This window comes from Scyliorhinus torazame, chromosome 10, assembly GCF_047496885.1.
Source record: "Scyliorhinus torazame isolate Kashiwa2021f chromosome 10, sScyTor2.1, whole genome shotgun sequence".
Classification (NCBI taxonomy): Eukaryota; Metazoa; Chordata; class Chondrichthyes; order Carcharhiniformes; family Scyliorhinidae; genus Scyliorhinus; species Scyliorhinus torazame.
This window is the reverse complement of record NC_092716.1, coordinates 187,836,982-187,860,669: the sequence shown is the minus strand read 5'-3', so window position 1 is coordinate 187,860,669 and position 23,688 is coordinate 187,836,982. Positions and strand designations below refer to the sequence as shown.

At 47.7% G+C, this 23,688-nt stretch overlaps 1 protein-coding gene across 4 annotated transcripts in view; it reads right to left on the bottom strand.

The window, feature by feature from the left end:
* Positions 1-448: 448 nt before the first annotated feature.
* Positions 449-23,688, bottom strand: part of LOC140384440 (GTPase HRas) — an 88,686-nt gene continuing 65,446 nt past the window's right edge. For 3 of the 4 annotated variants that reach the window (XM_072466144.1, XM_072466143.1, XM_072466145.1), the window contains 2 exons: positions 17,429-17,554; positions 449-2,269 (listed from right to left, as the gene is read on the bottom strand). In XM_072466144.1, the coding sequence (XP_072322245.1) occupies positions 17,435-17,554 (120 nt within the window). In that variant the 3' untranslated portion in view covers positions 449-2,269; positions 17,429-17,434. The remainder of the gene's footprint in view (positions 2,270-17,428; positions 17,555-23,688) is intronic. The other variant, XM_072466146.1, reaches the window with a different exon arrangement.

Below are 23,688 nucleotides of genomic sequence, written 5' to 3'. Positions count from 1 at the left end.
AAGACCCCTATCCAGGTCTATACTTTTCCCGAATTAAGGAGCCCCAAGCCGTTCAATTTTTCCTGACGGGTGCCGTCAAATGTATCCACCGATGAAGCAACAGTGTTAAGACCATTGCCAACTCCCAGCACCACAAAACCCAAGATTAAAATAATAAACCTGAGCAAACAGGCCAAGAGCCGTGGATTTGAAGATCAGATTGCTCAGGTTGGTGTGTTGGGGCTGGGCACCTCTTGGTCATGGCACCAAAGTTAGCTCAGTGAGTGACATTGCCATGGGAAGCAACCACAATTCTTCCTCTGGTTCCTTTCATTACATTAGTTCTTCGAATGGCACGGCCGCCTCTTGCAGCTTGAAGACGTCTCATCCTATTTTCGAGGTCCCAATTCTCCCCTCAGCTGATTCCCAAACTCTGTGTAACCCCTCACAATAAACAGAGTTTAAAGCATTTATTTTCAAATAATCTTTATTCCACCCAGAAAACATACGTGTTAAATTTTGTTAAATAAAACAGAGAATTGGCAGCATATTGGCAACAGGGACCCTCCCTTGAAAAACCCGGAGAGAGACCCACAGGATTGCTGCTCAATGTAGGATAATTTCACGTTTGTGAATATAGAGTGAGGTCAATACAAATCTGGCCCAGCTTTGACAGGATTGAGGGTCATTTTACGATGGGTTTTCACTGAAAGATTTAGCTCTGCTTCAATTGGTGAACTCTTCAAGCATAGACCATTAAGAAATGTTAAAGGAAGAAACCGGATGGTAGATGAGGCGGCTCTTAATCTGATGTCTCAACTTGAACTATTCTTGTTCTGCTTGCAATCTAGCACCAGTTTCAAAGTTGGGCAGTTCTCTTTGACATTTTACTGCCTCATTCAAATATTAAAATGCCCAGGTCAAAGTATTTGAAAGAACAATATTTTCCTCAATCCCCATTACGGTATTTGAATTAGATGGTGCTTTGAACTGCTGTCTTAATCGCGACATGGGACTGAATAGCTCGTATGTAATAACTGTGTAGTCATTTGTACTGTTTAATCCTGCAGACACTTAAAACCGGTCGACTTTGCTAGGGAGCAATACTGACGTAGGGATTGCGTTCATTCACACAGTTCTGAGCACTGCAGTGGGAAACAAGCAATCACAGGTCCATTGTGAAAGCATTTAATGGGATCTGTCAAATATTTATTAAGTATCGTTTTCTCTTCGTCCCGAACAACATCATTGCAAGGTTTCAATATCGAGGACACGAGGTAATCATTAGAGTTTCAATAATATCTGAAGTGGAATGGGACCGAGGAATGAAAGGATTCCCCCACCGTAAGAAAAACAAACCAATAACCAACTATGGGTTCTAAAGAGATGATGAGAATGGAAACTGGAGGTGATGAGAATGGAAACTGGGTTTAAACCAGTGCAGCCACTCTATCCACAGCAGAGGGGAGAATTGGGATTAACTGCCCCTCGTCCAAACACTGTCACAAACTGAGAACCTTCCACCTGCTGCTCTCCTCCTCAAATGGTACCTGCTGAGTGACTGGGTCTATATACACACACACATCACAGATTTACATTAGCAATTTCCATTTTAAACAAAAATATCCCAGTAACACTAATCCCCTCCTGGTAACATCTCCCACCCACACAATTAATAAAAGCCAACCCACTTTCTAAAACTCAGCAAGCTTCTCAGCGAAGGGACTGCACATTTGTAAAGAAACACAACATTATGACAAATGAAGATTATACATTTATACACAAAAGGTTCATTATGTATAAAACCATATTCATCCACATTGCCACCATTTTAAGACAGGAAGTGCCACCATTTTAAGACAGGAAGCCATGTTGCCAGCACTGAAATAAACACAAACAATTTTTTTCAAAAAAGAAATTGGATCATCTCAAAGTATAAAATAATATTCTTAAGATCCTGCAACTTTATAGTTAATGAGTTATATACAATATTTATGGCAGGAAAACATTTCCCAGCAATGCTGAAATGGGACACAATCACAGGGTAACTAGTGTAAGAATAATTTAGTGTGATTTTAAAATCTATGGCTCTATACAACTGGAGACCCGTGTGGAGCAGGTGGCAGCTGACGAGAGTCATACAGGCTCCTTCACACCGTTCTATTATACAGGATTGGTCATTCTTCCAGATTTCTCTTCTCGCTGTCACCTTCCTTCACTAGTCGATAATTCGCTCGCTCTCTCTTCCTGCACCAGCGTGTCGAATGAATCTTCAAATTGTTCCTGTGAACTAAACACACACTTACAAAATCAGTAAGTTCAAAGAAAGCATCGGCCATTACAACAGATTTAAAGAATTGTTAATTTGAAGAAAAAAAAGGCAGAACATCATACAAGCCACACTGCAGATTCTGCTTGTGAAATGTTTCCAATCTGTCAGACAGCAGGGATAAGGTAGCATTCTATTTCTTTAGCACGGTTTACCACCTCAGGATGTCCAAAAGCACTTTACAGCCAATTAAGTGGTGATTAAGAGGGGAAAATAATATGGGAAATGAGTCAGAGAATGAGAGAAAAAAAACCAAGAATGCACCAACAATCAAGACTAGATGTTACAAAGATAACAAAAGACAAAACTAAAGGCTCTGTATCTGATTGAGTGTAGCATTCATAAAGTAAACAAATTGATAGTGCACATTCAAGTAAATAAGTACAATCCGATCACCATAAAGAGATGTGGGTGCAAGATGACAAGGATTGGGTCCTGAATATTGAGGGCTTATGACATTCAAGAAGAATAAAAAGCAGGTGGAGGGGTAGCCCTGTTGACCAAGGATGGCATTGGCACCATAGTTATAGGTGACCCTGGTTCAGGAGATCACAATATAAAATTAATAGGGGAAAGAAATCACTAGTGGGACTGGTCGGCAGGCTCCCCAACAGTAACCACACTGTAAGGCAAAGTATACAAGAAGAAATATTGGGTGCTTGTGATAAAGGGATAACAATATTCCTTGCACATGGTTTCTACAAGAAAAGACAGGGGAATGACACTAAATCAGGATGCCCATGTGAAGAGCTGGTGCAGGCACAATAGGCCAATTTGTGTCCATCTGTGCCATAATAATTCTGTGATTAATCATAGGTGACTTTCTTCCAGTTTATATGTACATTAATCGAGTTGGCAGTAGTAGCCCGGATGAGGAGTTCATAGAAACTATCTCAAAAGTATTCTTAGAGATAATAATAATCGTTATTAGTGTCACGAGTAGACTTATATTAACACTACAAAGAAGTTACTGTGAAAAGCCCCTAATCACCACACTCTAGCACCTGTTCGGGTACACAGAGGGAGAATTCAGAATGTCCAATTTACCTAATTCAGAATGTCCAATTTACCTAACAAGTACGTCTTTCGGGACTTTTGGGAGGAAACCGGAGCACCCGGAGGAACCCCACCCAGACACGGGAAGAATGTGCAGACTCCGCACAGTGATGCACTGAAATAGAACCTGGGTCCCTGGCGCTGTGAAGCAAGCAACAGTGCTAACCACTGTGCTGGAACCAACCAGAAAGCTGGTTATATTAGACTTGGTATTGTGTAATGTGACAGGATTAATTAATGACCTCAGAGTAAACATTCAAAGCTATGGGCCAAGTCCTGTAAACATTCGAGGCTACGGGCCAGGTCAGGGCCTTTCATGTGTCGGGCAGGCTTGACGGGCCGAAGGGTCTCTTCTGCACTGTAGTATTCTGTGATTGTGTAAAGGCATCCCTCGGTAACAGCGATGGTTACATTTTACATCCAGTTTGAAAGGAAGAGTGGGTCTAAACTAGTATTTCAAACTTAAATAAGGGCAACTATGTGGCCATGAAAGCAGAGCTAGCCGAGGTGAACTGGGATATTAGGCTTGGGGATAGAGCAACAGAGAACCAATGGCAGACATTTAAGGGGATATTTGAGAATACTCAGAAGGATATTCCTGCTATAAAGAAAAATTGTAACGGGAGGACACACCATCTGTGGTTAACTAAAGTTACGAAAAGTATCAAACTTAAGGAAAAGCATATAACGGCACAGATCCGATAATTAGTCAGAATATAAAGAACAGCAGAGAATGACTAGAAGGTTAATCAGGAGAAAGAAATTCTGAGAGGAAACAAACTAGAAATGTTAAAACAGGTAGCAAGAGTTTCTACAGGTAGTTATAAAGGACAAAATAGTAAAGTGGGTGTTGGTCCTCTAAGAGAGTGACAATGGGAAGTTAATACTAGATAAGGAAATGAATGCACATTTTGCTGTGGTCTTCACTGTAGAGGATACAAAATATATTCCATTAATAGCTTTAAATCAGGAAGTGGAAGGGAGAGGAGAGGTTAGTGAAATGACAATCATTAGGGAAATGATACGGAGCAAACTGTTACAGCTGTTGGCTAACAAGTCTCCAGGAACTGATGGACCTCACCCTAGGGTGTTAAAAGAGGTGGTTAATGAGGTAGTAGATTAATTGTGTTAATTTTCCAAGATCCCTAAAATTCAGGAAAGGTTCAATCAGATTGGAAGGTAGCAAATATAACCCCTCTATTCAATAACTGCAAGATGGTGCTGGAGCGAGGCGGCTCTCTCAGAGCTCTCTCCCTAACAGATCCTCTTTTTATTTATCTCATACTCGTTCTAATAGTTTAAAATTGAATTCTAAGACAAACATTATTACTAACCCCTCTCTTTTATCTTTTCTTGCAGGCTTGAGCATCCTCAGAGGCCCGTGGAGACCTTTTGACCCGACCAATCCGGACCTCCACGACCTGGAAATGGATTGGGCCCAAACCGGAAATGAAGCCCCAACCTTTATTTGGACCCGACCCGGACCTCGGAGCGTCGAACCCGGCTTAACAACGGACGGCAGCCCACGGATTACCTGGCCCAGTCCCCGGAGCTCTCGACCCGACCCCGAGACACGGCCCAACTTGACAGAGAGAGACCCGCCCAATGACCCGACCTGGAGAGGCACGCCCAGCGACCCGAACTACCAGGAGATGGAAGGAAGAAAAATCCACGTGGAGGCCCTGATGCACAATCAATTGTACAAAGACTCAGATCGGGTACAACTGTGGCTTTATTGCAGTAAGGTGCGTGGCCTCCTACAGCAGCTGGCGAAATGGCAGCTGAATGGAGGACATGCATATTTATACTCATCCTCCTGGGCGGAGCCAGCAGTCAGAGGCTACCGGCGAACCTATAGTACAGGTCCTACCTTACATCCCCTAATACAGGTGTACAGTGGTTCACCACATTCACCCCTGTGAAAAATGAGTCCGGCGGGGGTGGTGTATGTACAGCGTTTTATTAAAAAGGAAGTTAGAAAAAAAATGTCCTCATGAAAGTCCGGTGCCAGTTAGAGGTTCAACCAGTCTGGTGCCTTGATGTTCCGCTGGGAGAGATGCAATGGTGGCGGCGATGTCGATGCTGGTGACGTCGGTGCCAGCCTGATGTTGGATGACTCCGTGAGCGTGCCAAAATCCTCTTCATCCTCTTGTGTGGGCAGGAGAAGGAGGGATGGACCTGGTGGGGTTAATGTTGGAAGCGCCGGGGAAGGGGAGGATGGCGCCTGGACGGGGAAGTGTGTATGGGTGGAACCTGCTGGTGCTAGGTCCCCGAGGGAGACAGTATCTTGGCGGCCGTCGGGGTACGCCATGTAGGCATACTGGGGGTTGGCGTGGAGCAAGTGCACCCTATCCACCAAGGGGTCCGCCTTGTGGAGTCGGATGTGCCTACGGAGCAGGACCGGTCCTGGAGCTGTGAGCCAAGTCAGGAGCAACACCCCAGATGTGAACTTCCTGGGGAAGGTAAAGAGGCATTCATGGGGGTTTTTATTCATAGTGGTGCACAGTAATGACCGGATGGAGTGTAGTGAATCAGGGAGGACCTCCTGCCTGCGAGAGGCTGGGAGATTCCTGGACTGTAGGGCCAGCTGGACAGCCCTCCAAACCGTCCCGTTCTCCCTCTCTACCTGCCCGTTTCCCCGGGGGTTGTAGCTGGTTGTTCTGCTGGAGGCGATACCCCTGCTGAGCAGGAACTGACGCAGCTCATCACTCATGAATGAGGATCCCCTGTCGCTGTGGATGTAGGCGGGAAAACCGAACAGAGCGAGGATTGTGTTGGGGGCATTGATGACGGTGGCAGACGTCATATCGGGGCATGGGATGGCGAAGGGGAACCTGGAGTACTCATCGACCACACTGGGGATATAAGTGTTTCAGTCGGTGGAGGGGCCCTTTGAAATCCACGCTGAGGCGTTCAAAGGGGCGGGAGGCCTTCACCAGGCGCGCACGGTCTGGCCGGTAGAAGTGCAGCTTGCACTCCGTGCAGACCTGGCAGTCCCTGGTGACTGTCCGACTTCCTCGACGGAGTAGGGCAGATTGCGAGCTTTGACAAGATGGTACAATTGTGTGACCCCCGGGTGACAAAGGCTGTCGTGTAGGGCCCGGAGTTGGTCTACTGGTGCGCTGGCACATGTACCTCGGGAGAGGGCGTCTGGGGGCTTGTTGAGTTTGCCGGGGCGATACAAGATCTCGTAATTATAGGTGGAGAGCTCTATTCTCCCCCGCAAGAGTTTATCTTTTTTTAGCTTGCCCCGCTGTGTGTTGTTGAACATGAAGGCTACCGACCGTTGGTCAGTGAGGAGAGTGAATCTCCTGCCGACCAGGTAATGCCTCCAATGCTGCACAGCTTCAATGATACCTTGGGCCTCCTTTTCGACTGACGAGTGCCGAATTTCTGAGGCTTGAAGGGTGCGGGAAAAAAACGCCACGGGTCGGCCTGCCTGATTGAGGGTGGCGGCAAGGGCGACGTCTGATGCGTCGCTTCCTACTTGGAAGGATAGTGTCTCGTCTACTGTGTGCATCCCTGCCTTGGCTAGGTCTGTTGTGCCTCAGCCGTGAGGAGAAACTGGATGGACTGTATGAGTGGGCGGGCCTTGTCCGCGTAGTACGAAAAGAGCCCCAGGCAGCGTTTGAGGGCCTTGGGGGAGGGGAAGCTCCATGAGGGGGCGCATGCGGTCAGGATCAGGCCCCAGAACTCCGTTCTGGACCACATAGCCGAGAATGGCTAAGCGGGTCGTGCTGAACACACACTTCTCTTTATTATAAATAAGGTTGAGGAGAGTGGCGGTGCGGAGGAATTTATCGAGGTTGGCATCGTAGTCCTGCTGGTCATGGCAGCAGATGGTGACATTGCCTAGGAACGGAAACTTGGCCCGCAAACCGTACTGGTCAACCATTCGGTCCATCTCCCTTTGGAAGACCGAGACCCCGTTAGTGACACCAAAGGGAACCCTAAAAAAGTGATCAAGACGACCGTCCGCCTCAAAGGCAGTGTATGGACGGTCCGATTTACGAATGGGGAGCTGGTGGTCGGCGGATTTTAGGTTAATCGTTGAGAAGACCCGGTACTGCACAATCTGATTGACCATATCAGATATGCGTGGGAGTGGGTGCGCGTCGAGCTGCGTGTACCGATTGATGGTCTGCCTATAGTCCATGACCATTCTATGCTTCTCCCCAGTTTTAACGACTACCTCCAGGGGCTGTTGCTGGCCTCGATGATACCCTCCCGAAGCAGCCGCTGGGCTTTGGACCTGATGAAGGTCTTTTCCTGGGTGCTGTACCGTCTGCTCCTGGTGGCAACGGGTTTACAATCCGAAGTTAGAGTGGCTAAGAGGGAGGGGGGGGGGTCGACCTTTAGGGTCGCGAGGCCGCACACCGTGAGGGGTGGTAGGGGCCTGCCGAATGAGGGTGAGGCTCTGTAGATTGCACTGGAAATCCAGACCTAGTAATAGTGCAGCGCAGAGATTAGGACGGACATAGAGGCGGGAGCCGCTGAATTCTACACCCTGGACTACAAGAGTGACCGTGCAGAAGCCGCAGATCGGGACGGAATGGGATCGGGAGGTCAGGGAGATCCCTTTGAATGGCGGGGTGGACCGCAAGGGAGCAGCGCCTTACCATATCCGGGTGGATGAAGCTTTTGGTGCTCCCGGAGTCCAGCAGGCAAGAGGTCGCATGGCCGTTGATTCTCACCGTAGTCGAATCGGTGGCCAGGTTGTGTGGACGAGACTGATCTAGCGTCAGAGGCGAGCTGCGGGTGATCGTCACTGTTGGCAGAAGATGGAGAACTTGGGGGCCCCAGGTCGTGGAATGTAGTCGGCGTCCATGTCCGTGGGGAAGATGGGGGCGACTGAAGATCCTGCGTGTGACAAAATGGCGGCGCCCATGGGCCACACGTTACTGGAGCTGAAGATGGCGGCGCCTATGGGCCGTACGTGGACTGATGGGGAGGGGGAGGCGGGGGGGGGGGGGGGGGGGGGGGGAAAAGAGAAGATGGCAGCACCCACTGGCCGGTCACGGCCCCAGGGGGTGAAGATGGCGACGCATGCTGGCTGCGCGTGGTCCAGGGGCGTGAAGATGGCGGCGCCCATTGTGTGTGTGTCAGGGGGGAGGGGGCGATGGTGACGACTGCGCGGGCCTGGCACACTGCGGCGAAGTGGCCCTTTTTGATGCAAGCCTTGCAAATGGCAGTGCGAGCCGGGCAGCGTTGGCAAGGGTGCTTCTGCTGGCCGCAGAAATAACATCGGGACCCCTGGGGTGCGCGGAATGGTGTGTGGCGCAGACGTATTGGCTGGGTAAGGCCCCAACTGGAGCGGCCGTTTGCGGGGTCCAGGAGGGATAGGCCGCACGGCTGGAGGAGTAGGCCTGAACATTAAGTGAGGCGACCATCATGGAGAGCGCTAGTTTTTTTGTCTCCGCTAGGTCAAGCGTGGCCCCTTCCAGCAGTCTGTCGGATGAGGTCCGACCCAATCCTCGTTACAAAGGCATCGCGAATGAGGAGATTAGAATGTTCGGTGGCCGTAACGGCCTGCCAGTCACAGTCCTGGACGAGTGGGATTAGGGCCTGCCAGAAGTCTTCAATGGACTCACCAGGGAGTTGAGAGCGAGTGACGGGTACGTGCCTGGCGAAAAGCGTGTTCGCTTTCTGCGCGTAATTCTCTGAGGAGCTCCATGGCTTCCGCGTAGGTCGGGGTGTCCTGGATCAGCGGAAACACGCTTGAGCTCAACCTAGAGTACAGGACCTGTATCTTCTGAGTCTCCGTCGGTGGGGTGGTCGCTGAGTTCATGTAGGCCTCGAAGCAAGCTAGCCAGTGATTAAAGTCTTTTCTGGCGTCGGTTGATTGCGGATCCAGCTGCAGGCGATCTGGTTTGATTCGGATGTCTATCTTGTAGAAAATCTTACTGCAATAAATTGATGCACGATCAATTGTGCAAAGACTCAGATTGGGTACAACTGTGGCTTTACTGCAGTCAGATGCGTGGCCTCCTACAGCAGCTGGTGAAATGGCAGCTGAATGGAGGACACGCATATTTATACTTCTCCTCCTGGGTGGAGCCAGCAGGCAGGGGCTACCGGCAAACCTGTAGTACAGGTCCTACCTTACATCCCCTACTACAGGTGTACAGTGGTTCACCACAGGCCCAACTGGGCCTACTTCCAAGGCCTGACTGCAGGAGCACCCAGGGAGGGAACAGGCCACGGGACCCAGCCCACCCTGCCTCAGGAAGCTCTGCCCGTGACCGAGAACCCCCGAAACGGCATAGACCCTGCGCGAGGACCCGAACACACTGTAAGGTATTCTCATACCTGCAGAAAGCTGGGACTCGTCCTGAGTGCAAACCCTCTACCTCACCCTGCGCCCACGACCCTGCCAGACACGACCCCGGAAACATAACCAGCGCCCTGGTCCCCGCCAGCACCCTGGACCCCGCCAGACGCAACCACCTACCTCCCACAAGGTCAGACTTCTCCCATCGGATCCCGGGACAATCCAGCCACAGCCGCCGACCAAGGAAGCGAGGGAAACGCGGCGGTCTGCAGGTGAGACTGAAGCAACGCGGTTTCAAGACCCCTCTCCCCAGAATACTGCTGGCAAACGTCCAAACAATCGAAAACAAGCTGGATGAACATAACGCTCGACTTATCTCTGAGGGAAGAAAGAGACTGCTGTGTGCTCCGTTTCAGAGACATGGCTCACCCCCTCCTCACCGGACTGTGCCATACAACCTGAAGGCTTCTCAATTCACTGGGTGGACCCACCACGTCATCAGGCAAAGCAAAGGTGGAAGTTTGCCTCCTCATCAATTCCTCCTGGTGCTTGGATGTGGCGACCCACTGCTCCCCGGACCTGGAATACCTGACCGTGAAGTGCCGCCATATTATCTTCCACGCGAGTTCACTTCAGCCATTATCACCGTGGTCTATATCCCACCCCAGGCAGAAGTGAAGGCGGCACTGGACGAACTGTACAGTTATAAAACAACTACGAAACAGAACACCCAGAGGCCTTGTTCATAGTGGCCGGGGACTTCAACAAGGCCAACCTCAAGAGTGAACTGCCAAAATTCCACCAGCACATCTCCTGACCCATCTTGACAACAAGGATCCCTACATCAGATTCCTATTTATCGACTACAGCTCTGCCTTCAACAGCATAATCCCAACCAAGCTCATATCAAAGCTCCAAAACCTAGGACTTGGCTCCTCACTCTGCAACTGGATCCTCGACTTTCTGACCCACAGACCACAATCAGCAAGAATGAACAACAACACCTCCTCCACAACAGTCCTCAATACCGGGGCCCCGCAAGGCTGCGTACTTAGCCCCCTACTCTACTCCCTGTACACACACAACTGCATGGCAAAATTTGTTTCAACTCCATCTACAGGTTTGCTGACAAGACGACCATAATGGGCCGGATCTCGAATAACGATGAGTCAGAATACAGGAGGGAGATAGAGAACCTAGTGGAGTGGTGCAGCGACAACAGTCTCTCCCTCAATGCCAGCAAAACTAAAGAGCTGGTCATTGACTTCAGGAAGCGAAGTACTGTACACACCCCTGTCAGCATCAACGGGGCAGAGGTGGAGATGGTTAGCAGTTTCAAATTCCTAGGGGTACACATCACCAAAAACCTGTCCTGGTCTACCGACATCGACACTACCACCAAGAAAGCACAACAGCGCCTATACCTCCTCAGGAAACTAAGGAAATTTTGCATGTCCACATTGACTCTTACCAACTTTTACAGATGCACCATAGAAAGCATCCTATCTGGCTGCATCACAGACTGGTATGGCAACTGCTCGGCCCAAGACCGCAAGAAACTTCAGAGAGTCGTGAACACAGCCCAGCTCATCACACAGACCTGCCTCCCATCCATTGACTCCATCTACACCTCTCGCTGCCTGGGGAAAGCGGGCAGCATAATCAATCTTTCCCCCCCCCCCCCCCCTCCCCTTCTCCCAACCGGCTTACTCGCTCTTCCAACTTCTTCCATCGGGCAGGAGATACAGAAGTCTGAGAACACACACGAACAGACTCAAAAACAGCTTCTTCCCCGCTGTTACCAGACTCCGAAACGACCCTCTTATGAACTGACCTCATTAACACTACACCCCTGTATTCTTCACCTGATGCCAGTGTTTATGTTGTTACATTGTGTACCTTGTGTTGCCCTATTAATGTATTTTCTTTTATTTCCTTTTCTTTTCATGTACTTAATGGTTAAATTAATCCAATCCAATAAGGGAGGGAGGCAGAAAACAGGAAATGACAGACCATTTAGTTTGCGTAACAGTGTTAGAATCGATCTTAGAGGTTATAGCTGGACACTTAAAAGTCAATGCAAATCGGAACAAGTCAGCATGGTTTTGTGAAAGGGAAATCACGTTTAACCAATTTATTTGAAGGAATTACATGTGCTCTGGATAAGAGTGGATGGGGCTGTAGACATATTAGGTGGGTTTCTCCAGCCGCGTCTGCCCGATCGGAAATTCCCGCCAGAGGTCAACTGACATATACAGGACCGCATCCCACCCGTGGTGTTCTTGCAGCAGGTGGGGCAGAAGCCCATGTGCTTGGATTTCTAGAATGCTCTTGATAAAGTGGCCACAAAAGGTGTAGCCATATGGCCAACAGCTAAACTTCTGCAAAGCATGGTAGGAAAAGTAGCCAACGTTACAGAACACAAGGCCTGTGAAACAACTGGTTTTGTGAGCAGCAAGTGGTTGATAAGATGTACGCGAACAGACGGATGAAGAAAGCATGGCCAGCAGATGTGAGCAGTTTTTGCAAGCTAACACTGAGGAAAAGGGGCAACAGGTTATCGGTGTACGAGGCAGAAGTCAATGCTGGAAAAAACTGGATAAAAGGGAGATGTTAGCAGCCTCAGCGAGAGACCTGTGGGACCAACCATCGCGTAAGACTCCGGAACCCAACAGAGGAAGACCAGTCCAACATGAGAAGGGAGATTGGTTACCTCACCTTGCAACAGGTAATATCAAAGCCCCAAATCTTGTGGTTCATTGTAACAAGTAATCAGTACTTCCACCAGCAGACTAAAGAGCAGTTCAGTGTTCATCTAGTGTTTTAAACAGTAATACAGATTCAGTTGATGAAATATCTTGTGTTTCTTTGTCCGTCAGATGATACCCCAGTCTGAGGGCAACAAAGGTTATTGCGAAAAGCAAAAGCTCAGGGTGAAGGGGGCAACATATCAGCACGGATGGAAGATGGGCTGGCTGGCACAACCACAGTATGCACAAATGGGAACCCCCGACGCAAAATGAGTTCCCCACCCCCGGCGCAAATCGCTTTTATGGCCCTTTCACAAGGGTTTCCAGCTATAATGTGATTTGTGCCTGAGCGAGTGGGGCTGGAGAATCACCCCCAACATCTACAGTTTTGGTGTCCTTCTTAAGGAAGGATGTAAATGCGTTGGACCTTTTTCAGAGGAGGTTTACAAGATTGATACCTGGAATGAGCGGGTTGTCTTATGAAGATAGGTAGGTCAGGCTGGGCTTGAAGTATACAAGATCCTGAATATTCTTGACAAGGTGGATATGAAAAGGATGTTTCTTCTTATGGGGAGCCAAACTATGATGCATTGTTTAAAATTAGGCATCGCCCTTAAATGACAGATGAGGAGAAATTATACCTCAAGGGATTGTGAGACATGGAACTTCCGGACTCAGAATTTAAATTCCAATTAATAAATCTAGAACGTAAAGCTAGTCTCAGTAATTGTGATCATCAGATTGTCGTTAAAAAACCATCTGGTTCACTAATGCCCATCCTTAGCTGGTCTGGCGGAATTCCAGACCCACAGAAAAATGGTCGACTCTTAGCTGCCCTCATTTCAAGGGTAAATAGGGATGGGCAACAAATGCTGGCCTTGGCAGTGATACCCAAATCCCTTGAAGGAATAAAGAAAAAATCAGATAGTGACCTCTCTCAAAGAAGTGTGCTGGTGAGGCTATAAATCGACTTAGCTCCACCACAATCAATGTTTAAAAATTCTTTTTTAAAATTTAGAGTATCCAATTATTTTTTTTCCCCCAATCGAGGGGCAATTTAGTGAGGCAAATCCACCTACCCTGCGCATCTTTGGATTGTGGGGGGTGAGACCCACGCAGACATGGGGAGAATGTGCAAACTCCACATGACCCAGGATCGAATCCAGGTCCTCAGTGCCATGAGGCAGCAGTGCTAGCCACTGTGACACCCCACCTCAATCAATGATATGGGCCATTGAATTACTATCAAAGTCAGATCAGGTAAAACGTTTTACACCGGCTGAAGGATCAGTAATGAGGGGACACTGATTTAAGACAATTAACCAAAGAACCAGAGGGGGCAGTTCTGGCCACCTCATTATAGGAAGGACGTGGAAGCTTTGGAACGGGTGCAGAGGAGATTTACCAGGATGTTGCCTGGTATGGAGGGAACATCTTATGAGGAAAGGCTGATGGACTTTAGGTTGTTTTCGTTAGAGAGAAGAAGGTTAAGAGAAGACTTAATAGAGGCATACAAAATGATCAGAGGGTTAGATAGGGTGGACAGTGAGAGACTTCTCCCGCGGATGGAAATGGCTAGCACGAGGGGACATAGCCTTAAACTGAGGGGTAATAGATATAGGACATAGGTCAGAGGTAGGTTCTTTACGCAAAGAGTGGTGAGGCCGTGGAATGCCCTACCTGCAATAGTAGTGAACTCGACAACATTGAGGGCATATAAAAGTTTATTGGTTAAGCATATGGATGATGATGGCATAGTGTAGGTTAGATGGCTTTTGTTTTTTGACTTCCCATGTGGGTGCAACATCGTGGGCCGAAGGGCCTGTACTGCGCTGTATCGTTCTAGGGGTAGGGGAGGTGAATACGTCCAGATTGCTGTGCTCTGGAACATGCAGATCAAGACAAGGATGATTTGCATATCTATATTTAGCACCTTTCACGAGCATTGGGCAACTCAAAGCCCTTGTGAATGAAGCACTCTCGTCCTGGTTGTAATTTAGGGAACACAGCAGCCGATTTGTACACAGCAAGATCCCACAAACAGCAATTTGACCATGACCAGATCATCTGTTTCTCTGAGACGTCGATTGAAGGATAATTATTCGCCAGGACACCAAGGAGAACTCCACTGCTCTTCCAGGAAACAATGCCATGGAAGTTTCAACATCCACCTCAGCAGGCAGACAGGGCCGCGGATTAAATTCTCATCTGAAAGACAGCACCTCCCGACAGTGCAGTACTCCCTCAGTACTGCACTGGAACGTCAACCTTGATTTTGTGATGTGGTCAGACACAATGTTTTGGCATCAGCAGTGCCGGAAGGAAGCTACACACATTTTCCACTTTTATTTCAACTATTATTTCATTAACTTTTGAAAGAAAATTGAATAAATACTTGAAAGGGAGAAATTCACAGTTTATGTGGAAAAAGGCCCCAAGCCTTGGAATACCCTCCCTACACCTTTCCGTCTCTTTCCTCCTTTAAAACACTCCTTAAAAAGAGAGTGGCACGGTACCATAGTGGTTAGCACTGTTGCTACACAGCACCAGGGACCTGGGTTTGATTCCCAACTTGGGTCACTGTCTGTGCGTAGTCTGCACGTTCTCCCAATGTCTGCGTGGGTTTCCTCTGGGTGCTCCGGTTTCCTACCACAAGTCCCGAAAGATGTGCTGTTAGGTAATTTGGTCATTCTGAATTCTCCCTATGTACCCGAACAATAAAAAAGTGAGTGGGGCTAATTGAATTATACTGACAAAGTGCCAGCAGAGCCAGGCTAAATAACCTCCTCCTCTACTCCTAGATTTTAGCTAACAGCAACATTCACTCTGTTCTGATGCGCCACCATGTGGTGACTGTTTGTAAGTTCACTGAGAACAGGTGACAAGAATTTGATTTATCAAGTGCTTTCCAAGCCCACAGAATGCTCCAAACCACTTGGACATAATGCAGCAGCGTGGCTGAAGTCTAGCGTTATGTGGCAGCCAATTTAAATACAGCCAGCTCCCACCCATGACAATGGGCAGCAGGACTCCACCACAGGCTCCAGGCCCTCAAGCACTTTCACTCCCTAGGTGCTGCCCCACCCTACCTCCACCTCCTGACAGCGCAGCACTCCCTCAGTACTGCATCTATCCCCAACAATGCAGCGCTACCGTACCCCTACCCCAACAGTGCGGCGCCCCCCCCCCCCCAACAGCACAGCACTCCCTCAGTGCATCCATACCCTGACAGTGCAGTGCTCCCTCAGTGCTGCCCCCACCCCCATGAGTGCAGGGGGCACCCCCTCAGTGCCTCCCACACCCTGACAGTGCAGTGCTGTCCCCACCACCCCCAATATAAGACATGGGAGCAGAAGTAAGCCATTCGGCCCATAGAATCTGCTCTGCCATTCAATGAGGTCATGACTGATCTGATGTAATGTGATAATCGTCAATTCTTCTTTCTTGCTTTAATTGCTATAACCCTCAATTCCCTTACTAAACATTTGTCTATCTCAGCCGTAAACATATTTAATGACCCAGCCTCTACAGGCCTCTTATGGTAAGGAATTCCACAGAGTCAGTATCCTTGGTCTTCGACGGTCAACTGCTCACTGAGATTATGCCCTCTGGTCCTAGACTCCCCCCACAAGGTAAAACAACCTCTCAGCATCTACCAGTCAAGCCCCCTGAGAAACCTATATGTCTCAATAAGGTTGCCTTTCATTCTTTTAAACTTCAACAAATTCAGGTCCAACTTACTCAATCTCTCCTTATATGAATATTCCTCCACACCCAGGAGTCCCTGGACTGTTTCAATGGGCCAGTGCATCATTCCTTAGATAAGGGGACCAAACATTTACAGTATTCAGGGTATCGTTTAACTCATGGCTTTTCAAAGTACGGGTCACGACCCGCAGGTGGTGTCAGAAGGGTCTTCCCACTATTTATTTGCAGGCATTTTCTGTTCACCAGTTTGGATCATACTGGGCAGCACGGTAACATAGTGGTTAGCACAATTGCTTCACAGCTCCAGGGTCCCAGGTTCGATTCCGGCTTGGGTCACTGTCTGTGCGGAGTCTGCACATCCTCCCAGTGTGTGCGTGGGTTTCCTCCGGGTGCTCCGGTTTCCTCCCACAGTCCAAAGATGTGCAGGTTAGGTGGATTGGCCATGATAAAATTGCCCTTAGTGTCCAAAATTGCCCTTAGTGTTGGGTGGGGTTACTGGGTTATGGGGATAGGGTGGAGGTGTTAACAGTGGGTCGGGTGCTCTTTCCAAGAGCCGGTGCAGACTCGATGGGCTGAATGGCCTCCTTCTGCACTGTAAATTCTATGATACATTCCCATTCTGCCCACCGTCTCTGCACAGATTGTCCGAAAGAGCCCACTGCCTAGGAGCACTCTACCTAGGCCCACTCACTCCGCCCTATCCCTGCACATTTTTGGTGCAATTTAGTATGGCCAATCCACCTAGCCTGCACATCTTTGGACAGTGGAAGGAAACCGGAGCACCCGGAGGAAACCCACGCACACGGGAGAATGTGCAGACGTCACACGGACAGTCGCCCAACTTCGGAATTGAACCCGGGACCCTGGAGCTGTGAGACTGCAGTGCTAACCACCGTGCCACCAGGTTCCACACGTACGCTGATGACATCCAGCATTACCTCACCACCACCACTCTTCCCCGCCCACTTCTTCTGGTTGGTCTGGCTGCTTGTCCACCATCCGTGGACAAACCAGGAGTATGTGAGGGGAGGGGGGAGAAAAAAAAAAAAAGTGGTGGTGGCTAGGTAAAGCTGTATGTCATCAGTGTACATGTGGAACCAGACTCATTTTCAGATGACACCATTGAGGGGGTGCATGAGTCTGGAATCTCCAAAATTACTGGATGTTGCAGAGAGAAGGCCACACAGTGTGAATGAAATAGGAAGCACAGTACCTGTAAGGTAAATGTGAGACAGAGCGAAGGAGAGGAATTTGAAAGATCTGGAGGAAATTACATACGCAGCACCAGGTAGCAAACCCTGAAGTGTGCCGCACCTGGAGGTGAACCAGACTTACCAAAGGTCACAATATCACACATTTACAGTTGTTACAGTCTTGTCCACTATCGTCTGGTGGATTGGATTTCCTCACTTTATGTTGACTGATCTCGCGGACCAAGGTGTAAAAGGCATCCTCCACTCCCTAAAACACAAATGCCCGATAGTTAGGAGAAACTGGAGATGAACGTGCTAAAGTAGAGAACTTACAAAGATACAGCACAGAAAGAGGCCATTTGGAAGTTCAGGCAGCCCCTTCTCGACATTACTAACCAGATTATTTTTAAATTAAAGCCGTGTGCCTTCTTTGATCAGTTAACTTAAATTTGCATCCTCGGGTTACTGACCCTACTTTCAGTAGAAACCGTTTTGCCTGGTTTAACTGATCTAAATCCCACGTCACTCAAAACTCTTATCTGTCCATGTAACCTAATGTGCTCCACTACTACAACCTCTACACTAGCTGGATTGAATAGCCTCACAAAAGTCTCACATCTTAGGATCAGGAGGTGGGTCCAGAAGAGAGACCATCCAGACCCTTTACAGTAAAATTGGACTTGAAACATTGACTCTGTTGCGCTTGCTACAGATGCTGCCAGAGCTGCTGTGTTTTCCCAGCATTTTCTATTCACACATCCGATCAACCCCAAAACAGAGCTCCACTATTCTTCCATCAGAACATCCAGGACACTCCGCTAGATCAAACAGAAGCAGGCAGCACGGTGGCACAGTGGCTAGCACTGCTGGATCATGTAGCCGAAGACCCGGGTTCAATCCCGGCCCCGGGTCACAGTCCATGTGGAGTTTGCACATTCTCCCGTGTCTCACCCCCACAAACCCAAAGATGTGCAGGGTAGGTGAATTGGCCACGCTAAATTGGCCCTTAAATGAAAAAAGAATTGGGTACTCTAAATTTATATGTTTAAAAAAAACAGATCAAACCGAAGTACACAGAAACAATTTTTTTTTCATTGATAGAAACATAATAATAGGAGCAGGGGGAGGCCATTCAGCCCTTCGAGCCTGCTCACCATTCATCGTGATCATGGCTGGTCATCCAACTCAATAGCCTGATCCCACCTTGCCCCCATATCCTTTGATCCCCTTCACCCCAAGTGCTATATGGGACGTGAGCATGTGACAAAGCCAGCATTAATTTCCTACTCCTAATTATACTGGAGGCTTACACTGGAAATTACACTCCCAAGATGCCAGCGGAATATGGCGACTCTCTGCGAGCTCTCACACAGATCCTCTTCTTACCTCTCCTATCCACCCACATCGACTCTACGACCAAGAAGCACAACAGCGCCATTATTTCCAGGAAACTAAGGAAATTCGGCGTGTCCACATTGACTCTTACCAACTTTTACAATGCACCATAGAAAGCATCCTATCCGGCTGCATCACAGCCTGGTATGGCAGCTGCTCGGCCCAAGACCACAAGAAACTACAGAGTCGTGAACACAGCCCAGTCCATCACACAAACCCGATTCCTGTTCATCGACTCGGTCTGCACCTCCCGCTGCCTTGGGAAAGCGGGCAGCATAGTCAGAGACCCCTCCCACCTGGCTTACTCGCTCTTCCAACTTCTTCCATCGGGCAGGAGATACAAAAGTTTGAGAACACGCACTAATAGATTCAAAAACAGCTTCTTCCCCGCTGTTACCAGGCTCCTAAATAACCCTGTTATGGACTGATCTCTTCACACATTCTCTACTGAGTAGAACTACACTCCTACTACACACCTGTATGCTTCACCCGATGCCTATGTATTGTCATGTGAGAGTACCTTTAAGAAATGGGTGTTAATAAATGGGTGTGTATATAAATATCTGTAGTGAGTGTACCTTTAAGAAATGGGCGTTTACTACTGCAGTGATGTTAGAGAGTGGGTGGAGCTGGGCTGTCTGTCAGCTTTTTACTTTCGTTTTTGAGCAGGCTGCAGGGTGTGTTTTAGTTTAGTTTTCAGAGCTGGATAGCTGTAGTCACAGCCAGAAAGTGTATTAGAGTCTCTCTCTGTAATCTAAAAACTGTAAATCAATCCTGGTGATTTATAACAGTAGTGACTTTAACCTGATGTCCTTCTGGTAAAAGGTGTTTTAAGTCTTATGGATGTTAAAAGGAAAGCTTAAAGGATTACTTAGTGTTGTATTCTTTGGAGGTTATATTTGAATTAATGGTTGCTAAGATGTTCACTATATGTTTTAAAAAGGTTAACTGGAGTTCATAGAATAAACTGGTTTGGTTTAAAAAAAATAATTTTCCATTTCTGCTGTACCACACCTGTAGAGTGGGCCGTGTGCTCCCCATACCACAATCTATTAAAAGTTGTGGGTCAGGTGAACTCCACGATACACTTTGGGGTTCTCTAAACCCTGGCCCATAACAGTATTTACATCATGTGTTTTATATTTGCCCTTTTATGTATTTTCTTTTCATATATGGAATGATCTGTTTTAAAAAAATAAATATAGAGTACCCAATTAATTTCTTCCAATTAAGGGGCAATTTAGCGTGGTCAGTCCACCTACCCTGCACATCTTTATGTGGGTGCGAAGCCCACGCAAACGCGGGGAGAATGTGCAAACTCCACATGGACAGTGACCCAGAGCCCGGATCGAACCTGGGACCGCTGTGCCATGAGGCAGCAATGCTAACCACTGCGCCATCGTGCCGCCCACGGAATGATCTGTGAGCTGCAGGCAGAACAATACTTTGCTGTACCTTGGTGCACGTGACAATAAACCAATCCAATCCAGGCGGTGGAACCGCTAAGTCCACGCTGTGTAGGTACACTAAAGGAGTGTGTTCCAGGATTTTGACTAAGTGACAGTGAAGGAATAGTTCCCAAGGCAGGATGGTATGTGGCTTGATGGGGAACTTGCAGATGGTGGTGTTCCCATGCATTTGCTGCCCTTGTCCTTCTAGGTGGTAGAGGTTGCAAGTTAGGAACGTGCTTTCGAAGGGGCCTTGGTGAGTTGCTGCAGTGCAATCTTGTAGATGACATACACTGCTGCCACTGTTTCAGTGGAGGAAGGGGGTGAATGTTTTAAGGTGATGGATGGGATGTTCAATCAGTGGTCCTGTCTGGTGTTGAGCTTCTGGAGTGTAGTTGAAGCTATATTCATCCAGGCAAACAGAGTATTGCATTACTCTCCTGCCTTGTAGATGGTGAACAGGCTTTTGGGAGCGAGGAGATGAGCTGCTTGCCACAGAATTCCTAAACTCTGACCGGCTTTCGTGATCATGGTACTTGGATGGTACTTCAATTTCTGGTCAAACTGAGTCTTGACTTGAATAATCCTTCCTTTTGTTTTTTAAAAAACAAAAATTTTAAAGTACCAATTCATTTTTTTTTTCCAATTAAGGGGCAATTTAGCATGGCCAGTCCACCTACCTGCATCGGTTGTGCCGATGAATCATCTTTCCAAACAACTTGTATGTCTCGCTCTGGGTAAAGCTCTTACAGGTTCTCTTTCCAGCCCAAGAAATCAATGAGCACAACAGTAACAGACTACAGGAGAATATAGACAGACTGACATAATGGACAGACAGATGACAGATGCAATTTAACACAGCAAGATGTTACATTTGGGTGGAAAAAACTAAAGAAGGATAATATAAACTGAATGGTAACTTCTTTTATAGGTGCAAGAATTGAGAGATATGGCAGTGAATGGACACAAATCTTTGAAGGAGGCAAGATAGGTTTGAGCAGGTTGAAGCACATTGATCTCGATTTTATAAATAAAGGAGTGAACTACAAAAAAGAAGTTATGCTAAACCTTTGTCCTTCAGCTGGAGTAGTGTGTTTAGGGAGTGTTAGCATAGTGGTTATAGTCTTAAGATTTGGAGAAGTGTTCAAATCCCACCATGGCATGTCAGGAATTTAAATTAATTACATAAAACCTGTTAAAATGGTGTCCATGAAGTTATTCAATTGTTGTTAAAAACCCATTGGATTCACGAAATGACCTTTGGGAAAGGGAAACCTGGTGTCCATTCTCAGTTTGGCCTGTGTGTGACTCCAGACCCCCAGCAATGTGGTTGACTTTTCTTAGTAGTTTCAATCACTAATGTGTCATTCTAGAGTTTGAATTAATATGCACTCAAGCATTTTCTGCTAAAATTGATGGAAGCCACTTTAATAAAAATTAAACCGGTATTATTGGAAAACAGCCAGATTAGTCAAGTCGTCTGCCTTAATTGAGAAATAATTAAAATAATTCATTAATAGGTGTTAGAAATGCAATTTGGAACACAACAACTTATATGACATTTGTAATTAGAAGTACATATTTTAAAAAATAAGAATTGTGCGCTTCTCAGGCCACGGAATAAAGAGATAACACGATTGTTAATCTTGACTAGGAGAATAGACTCTCCTCTTACGGGACCTCAATTCCAAACGGCAGGCAGCTATGTTGACTAATTATTGGTCTTCCTCAAGATTAGAGACATAGTTTGAGAAGAAACATGGTCTTAAAGCTGAGACAATGCACGTAATTGGCTAAAAACCAATGATCTAATTCTCATTTCATTATTGACATATTGTAGACAAATTGGCTATTTTCCAACAATTGGTCAAAGTGGGCTTTTCTTGAGAAGCCATTTTAGGTAAGGATGGGCCGACAGAGAAAGACGTGAAGAGAAAGATGTGGCTAGCAAAGGGGAGAGAGAGATGTATACGAGAGGCGCTGAGAGGCATCTTCGATGATTTCCGGAGTTGCCACTTCACAACTTGGTCTGAGAAAAATGATGAGAAGTCTGTTCAATTGTTAAAGTTAAGCTCACTATTAATTACTGTTGATGCTTTGCTTTTCATCTTTCTGACTGGTTACCTTTTTAATGGTTGATAAACTTTCTGAATTCATCATTAAAAAAAAAGTGTTCTTTCTTGCCATACGTCTCTGGAACCTTATATGATGTACGTGGGGGGGGGGGGGGGGGGGGGGGGGGCAGTTGTTGCAAACAAGTGAACCCCATAAATCTTAGCTCATATAAATAAGCAACTTATACTTCTGAAATGATCGATTTGTAAGCCATTCATTTGTATTCAAGAAGGCAGCTGACCCCTGTCTTCTCGGAGGCAATAACTGCTCACTTGGTCAGTGGTGTCTATATTCTGATGAAAAGATATCGACCTGAAACATTAACTTTTGCTTCTCCCCCCAGATACTGCCCGACAGGTTTTCAACCTTTATTTATAGCTTCTGCTCTTGGAAGGATAAAAGATTTTCAGGACTTTGGGGAATGAGCTTTGGGACTAATTGGATAGCAAGAAATAAGCAATAGGAGCTGGAGTAAACCACACTGTCCAACAAGCTTACTCCGCCATTCTTTTTTTGAAAAAAAGATTCATCCATGGGATGTGGGTGTTGCCGGTTGAGCCAGCATTTATTGCTCATCTCGAATTGCCCTTTGAACTGAGGGACCTGCTCAGCCATTTAAGAATCAATCACATTGCTATGGATCTGGAGTCACATGGAAGGCAAGGATAGAAGACATCCTTCCCTGAAAAGCACATTATTGAACCAGATGGTTTTTATACGACAATGGATTCATGGCCATCATTAGATTAACTTTTTCTTTGAATTCAAATTTCACCATCTGCCGTGGTGGGATTTGAACCTTGGTCCCCAGAACATTACCTTGGGTTTCCGCATTATTAACTCAGTGATAATACCACTACACCACTGTGTCCTCAATATGCCTATGGCTGTTGTTGTGCCTCAATTCCCATTTTCATTCCTGCTCCCCTTATACCAGAGACACCATGGCTGGGATTCTCCGAAATCCCGTCAAGTATTGACGACGGCGTCAAAACCGGCACGTGCGACGTGGGTGTCAACGGGCCTCCAGGCCCAGGCATTCACCCCTTCTTAGGGGGCTAGAATGGAGCCGGAGGGGTTGTGCCGGCACCAAAAGCCGGCCCACCACTGCCGGCGTGGGTCCGAGCATGCGTGCCGCAGTCGGAGCGGGTCTGAGCATGCTCGCGCCATGGCCATCTCCGCACCGGCCCGTGGGCAACATGGCAGAGCCTTACAGGGACCCGGGCACGGAGGAACATACGCACCCCCTGGAATGAGCCCACCCGCCGATCGGTTGCCCCTAATTGCAGACCTGCCCACCGTGGAGGACCCCCTCCCACAGTCGGCTCCCCCCGCCAGGAACGCAGAGGTCCCGCCAGATAGGACAATGCGTAAATGACACCGGTGGGACTCTGCCCGTCGAGCGTGGAGAATCGCCAGCGGCGCTGTGCCGGTGCGATTCCCG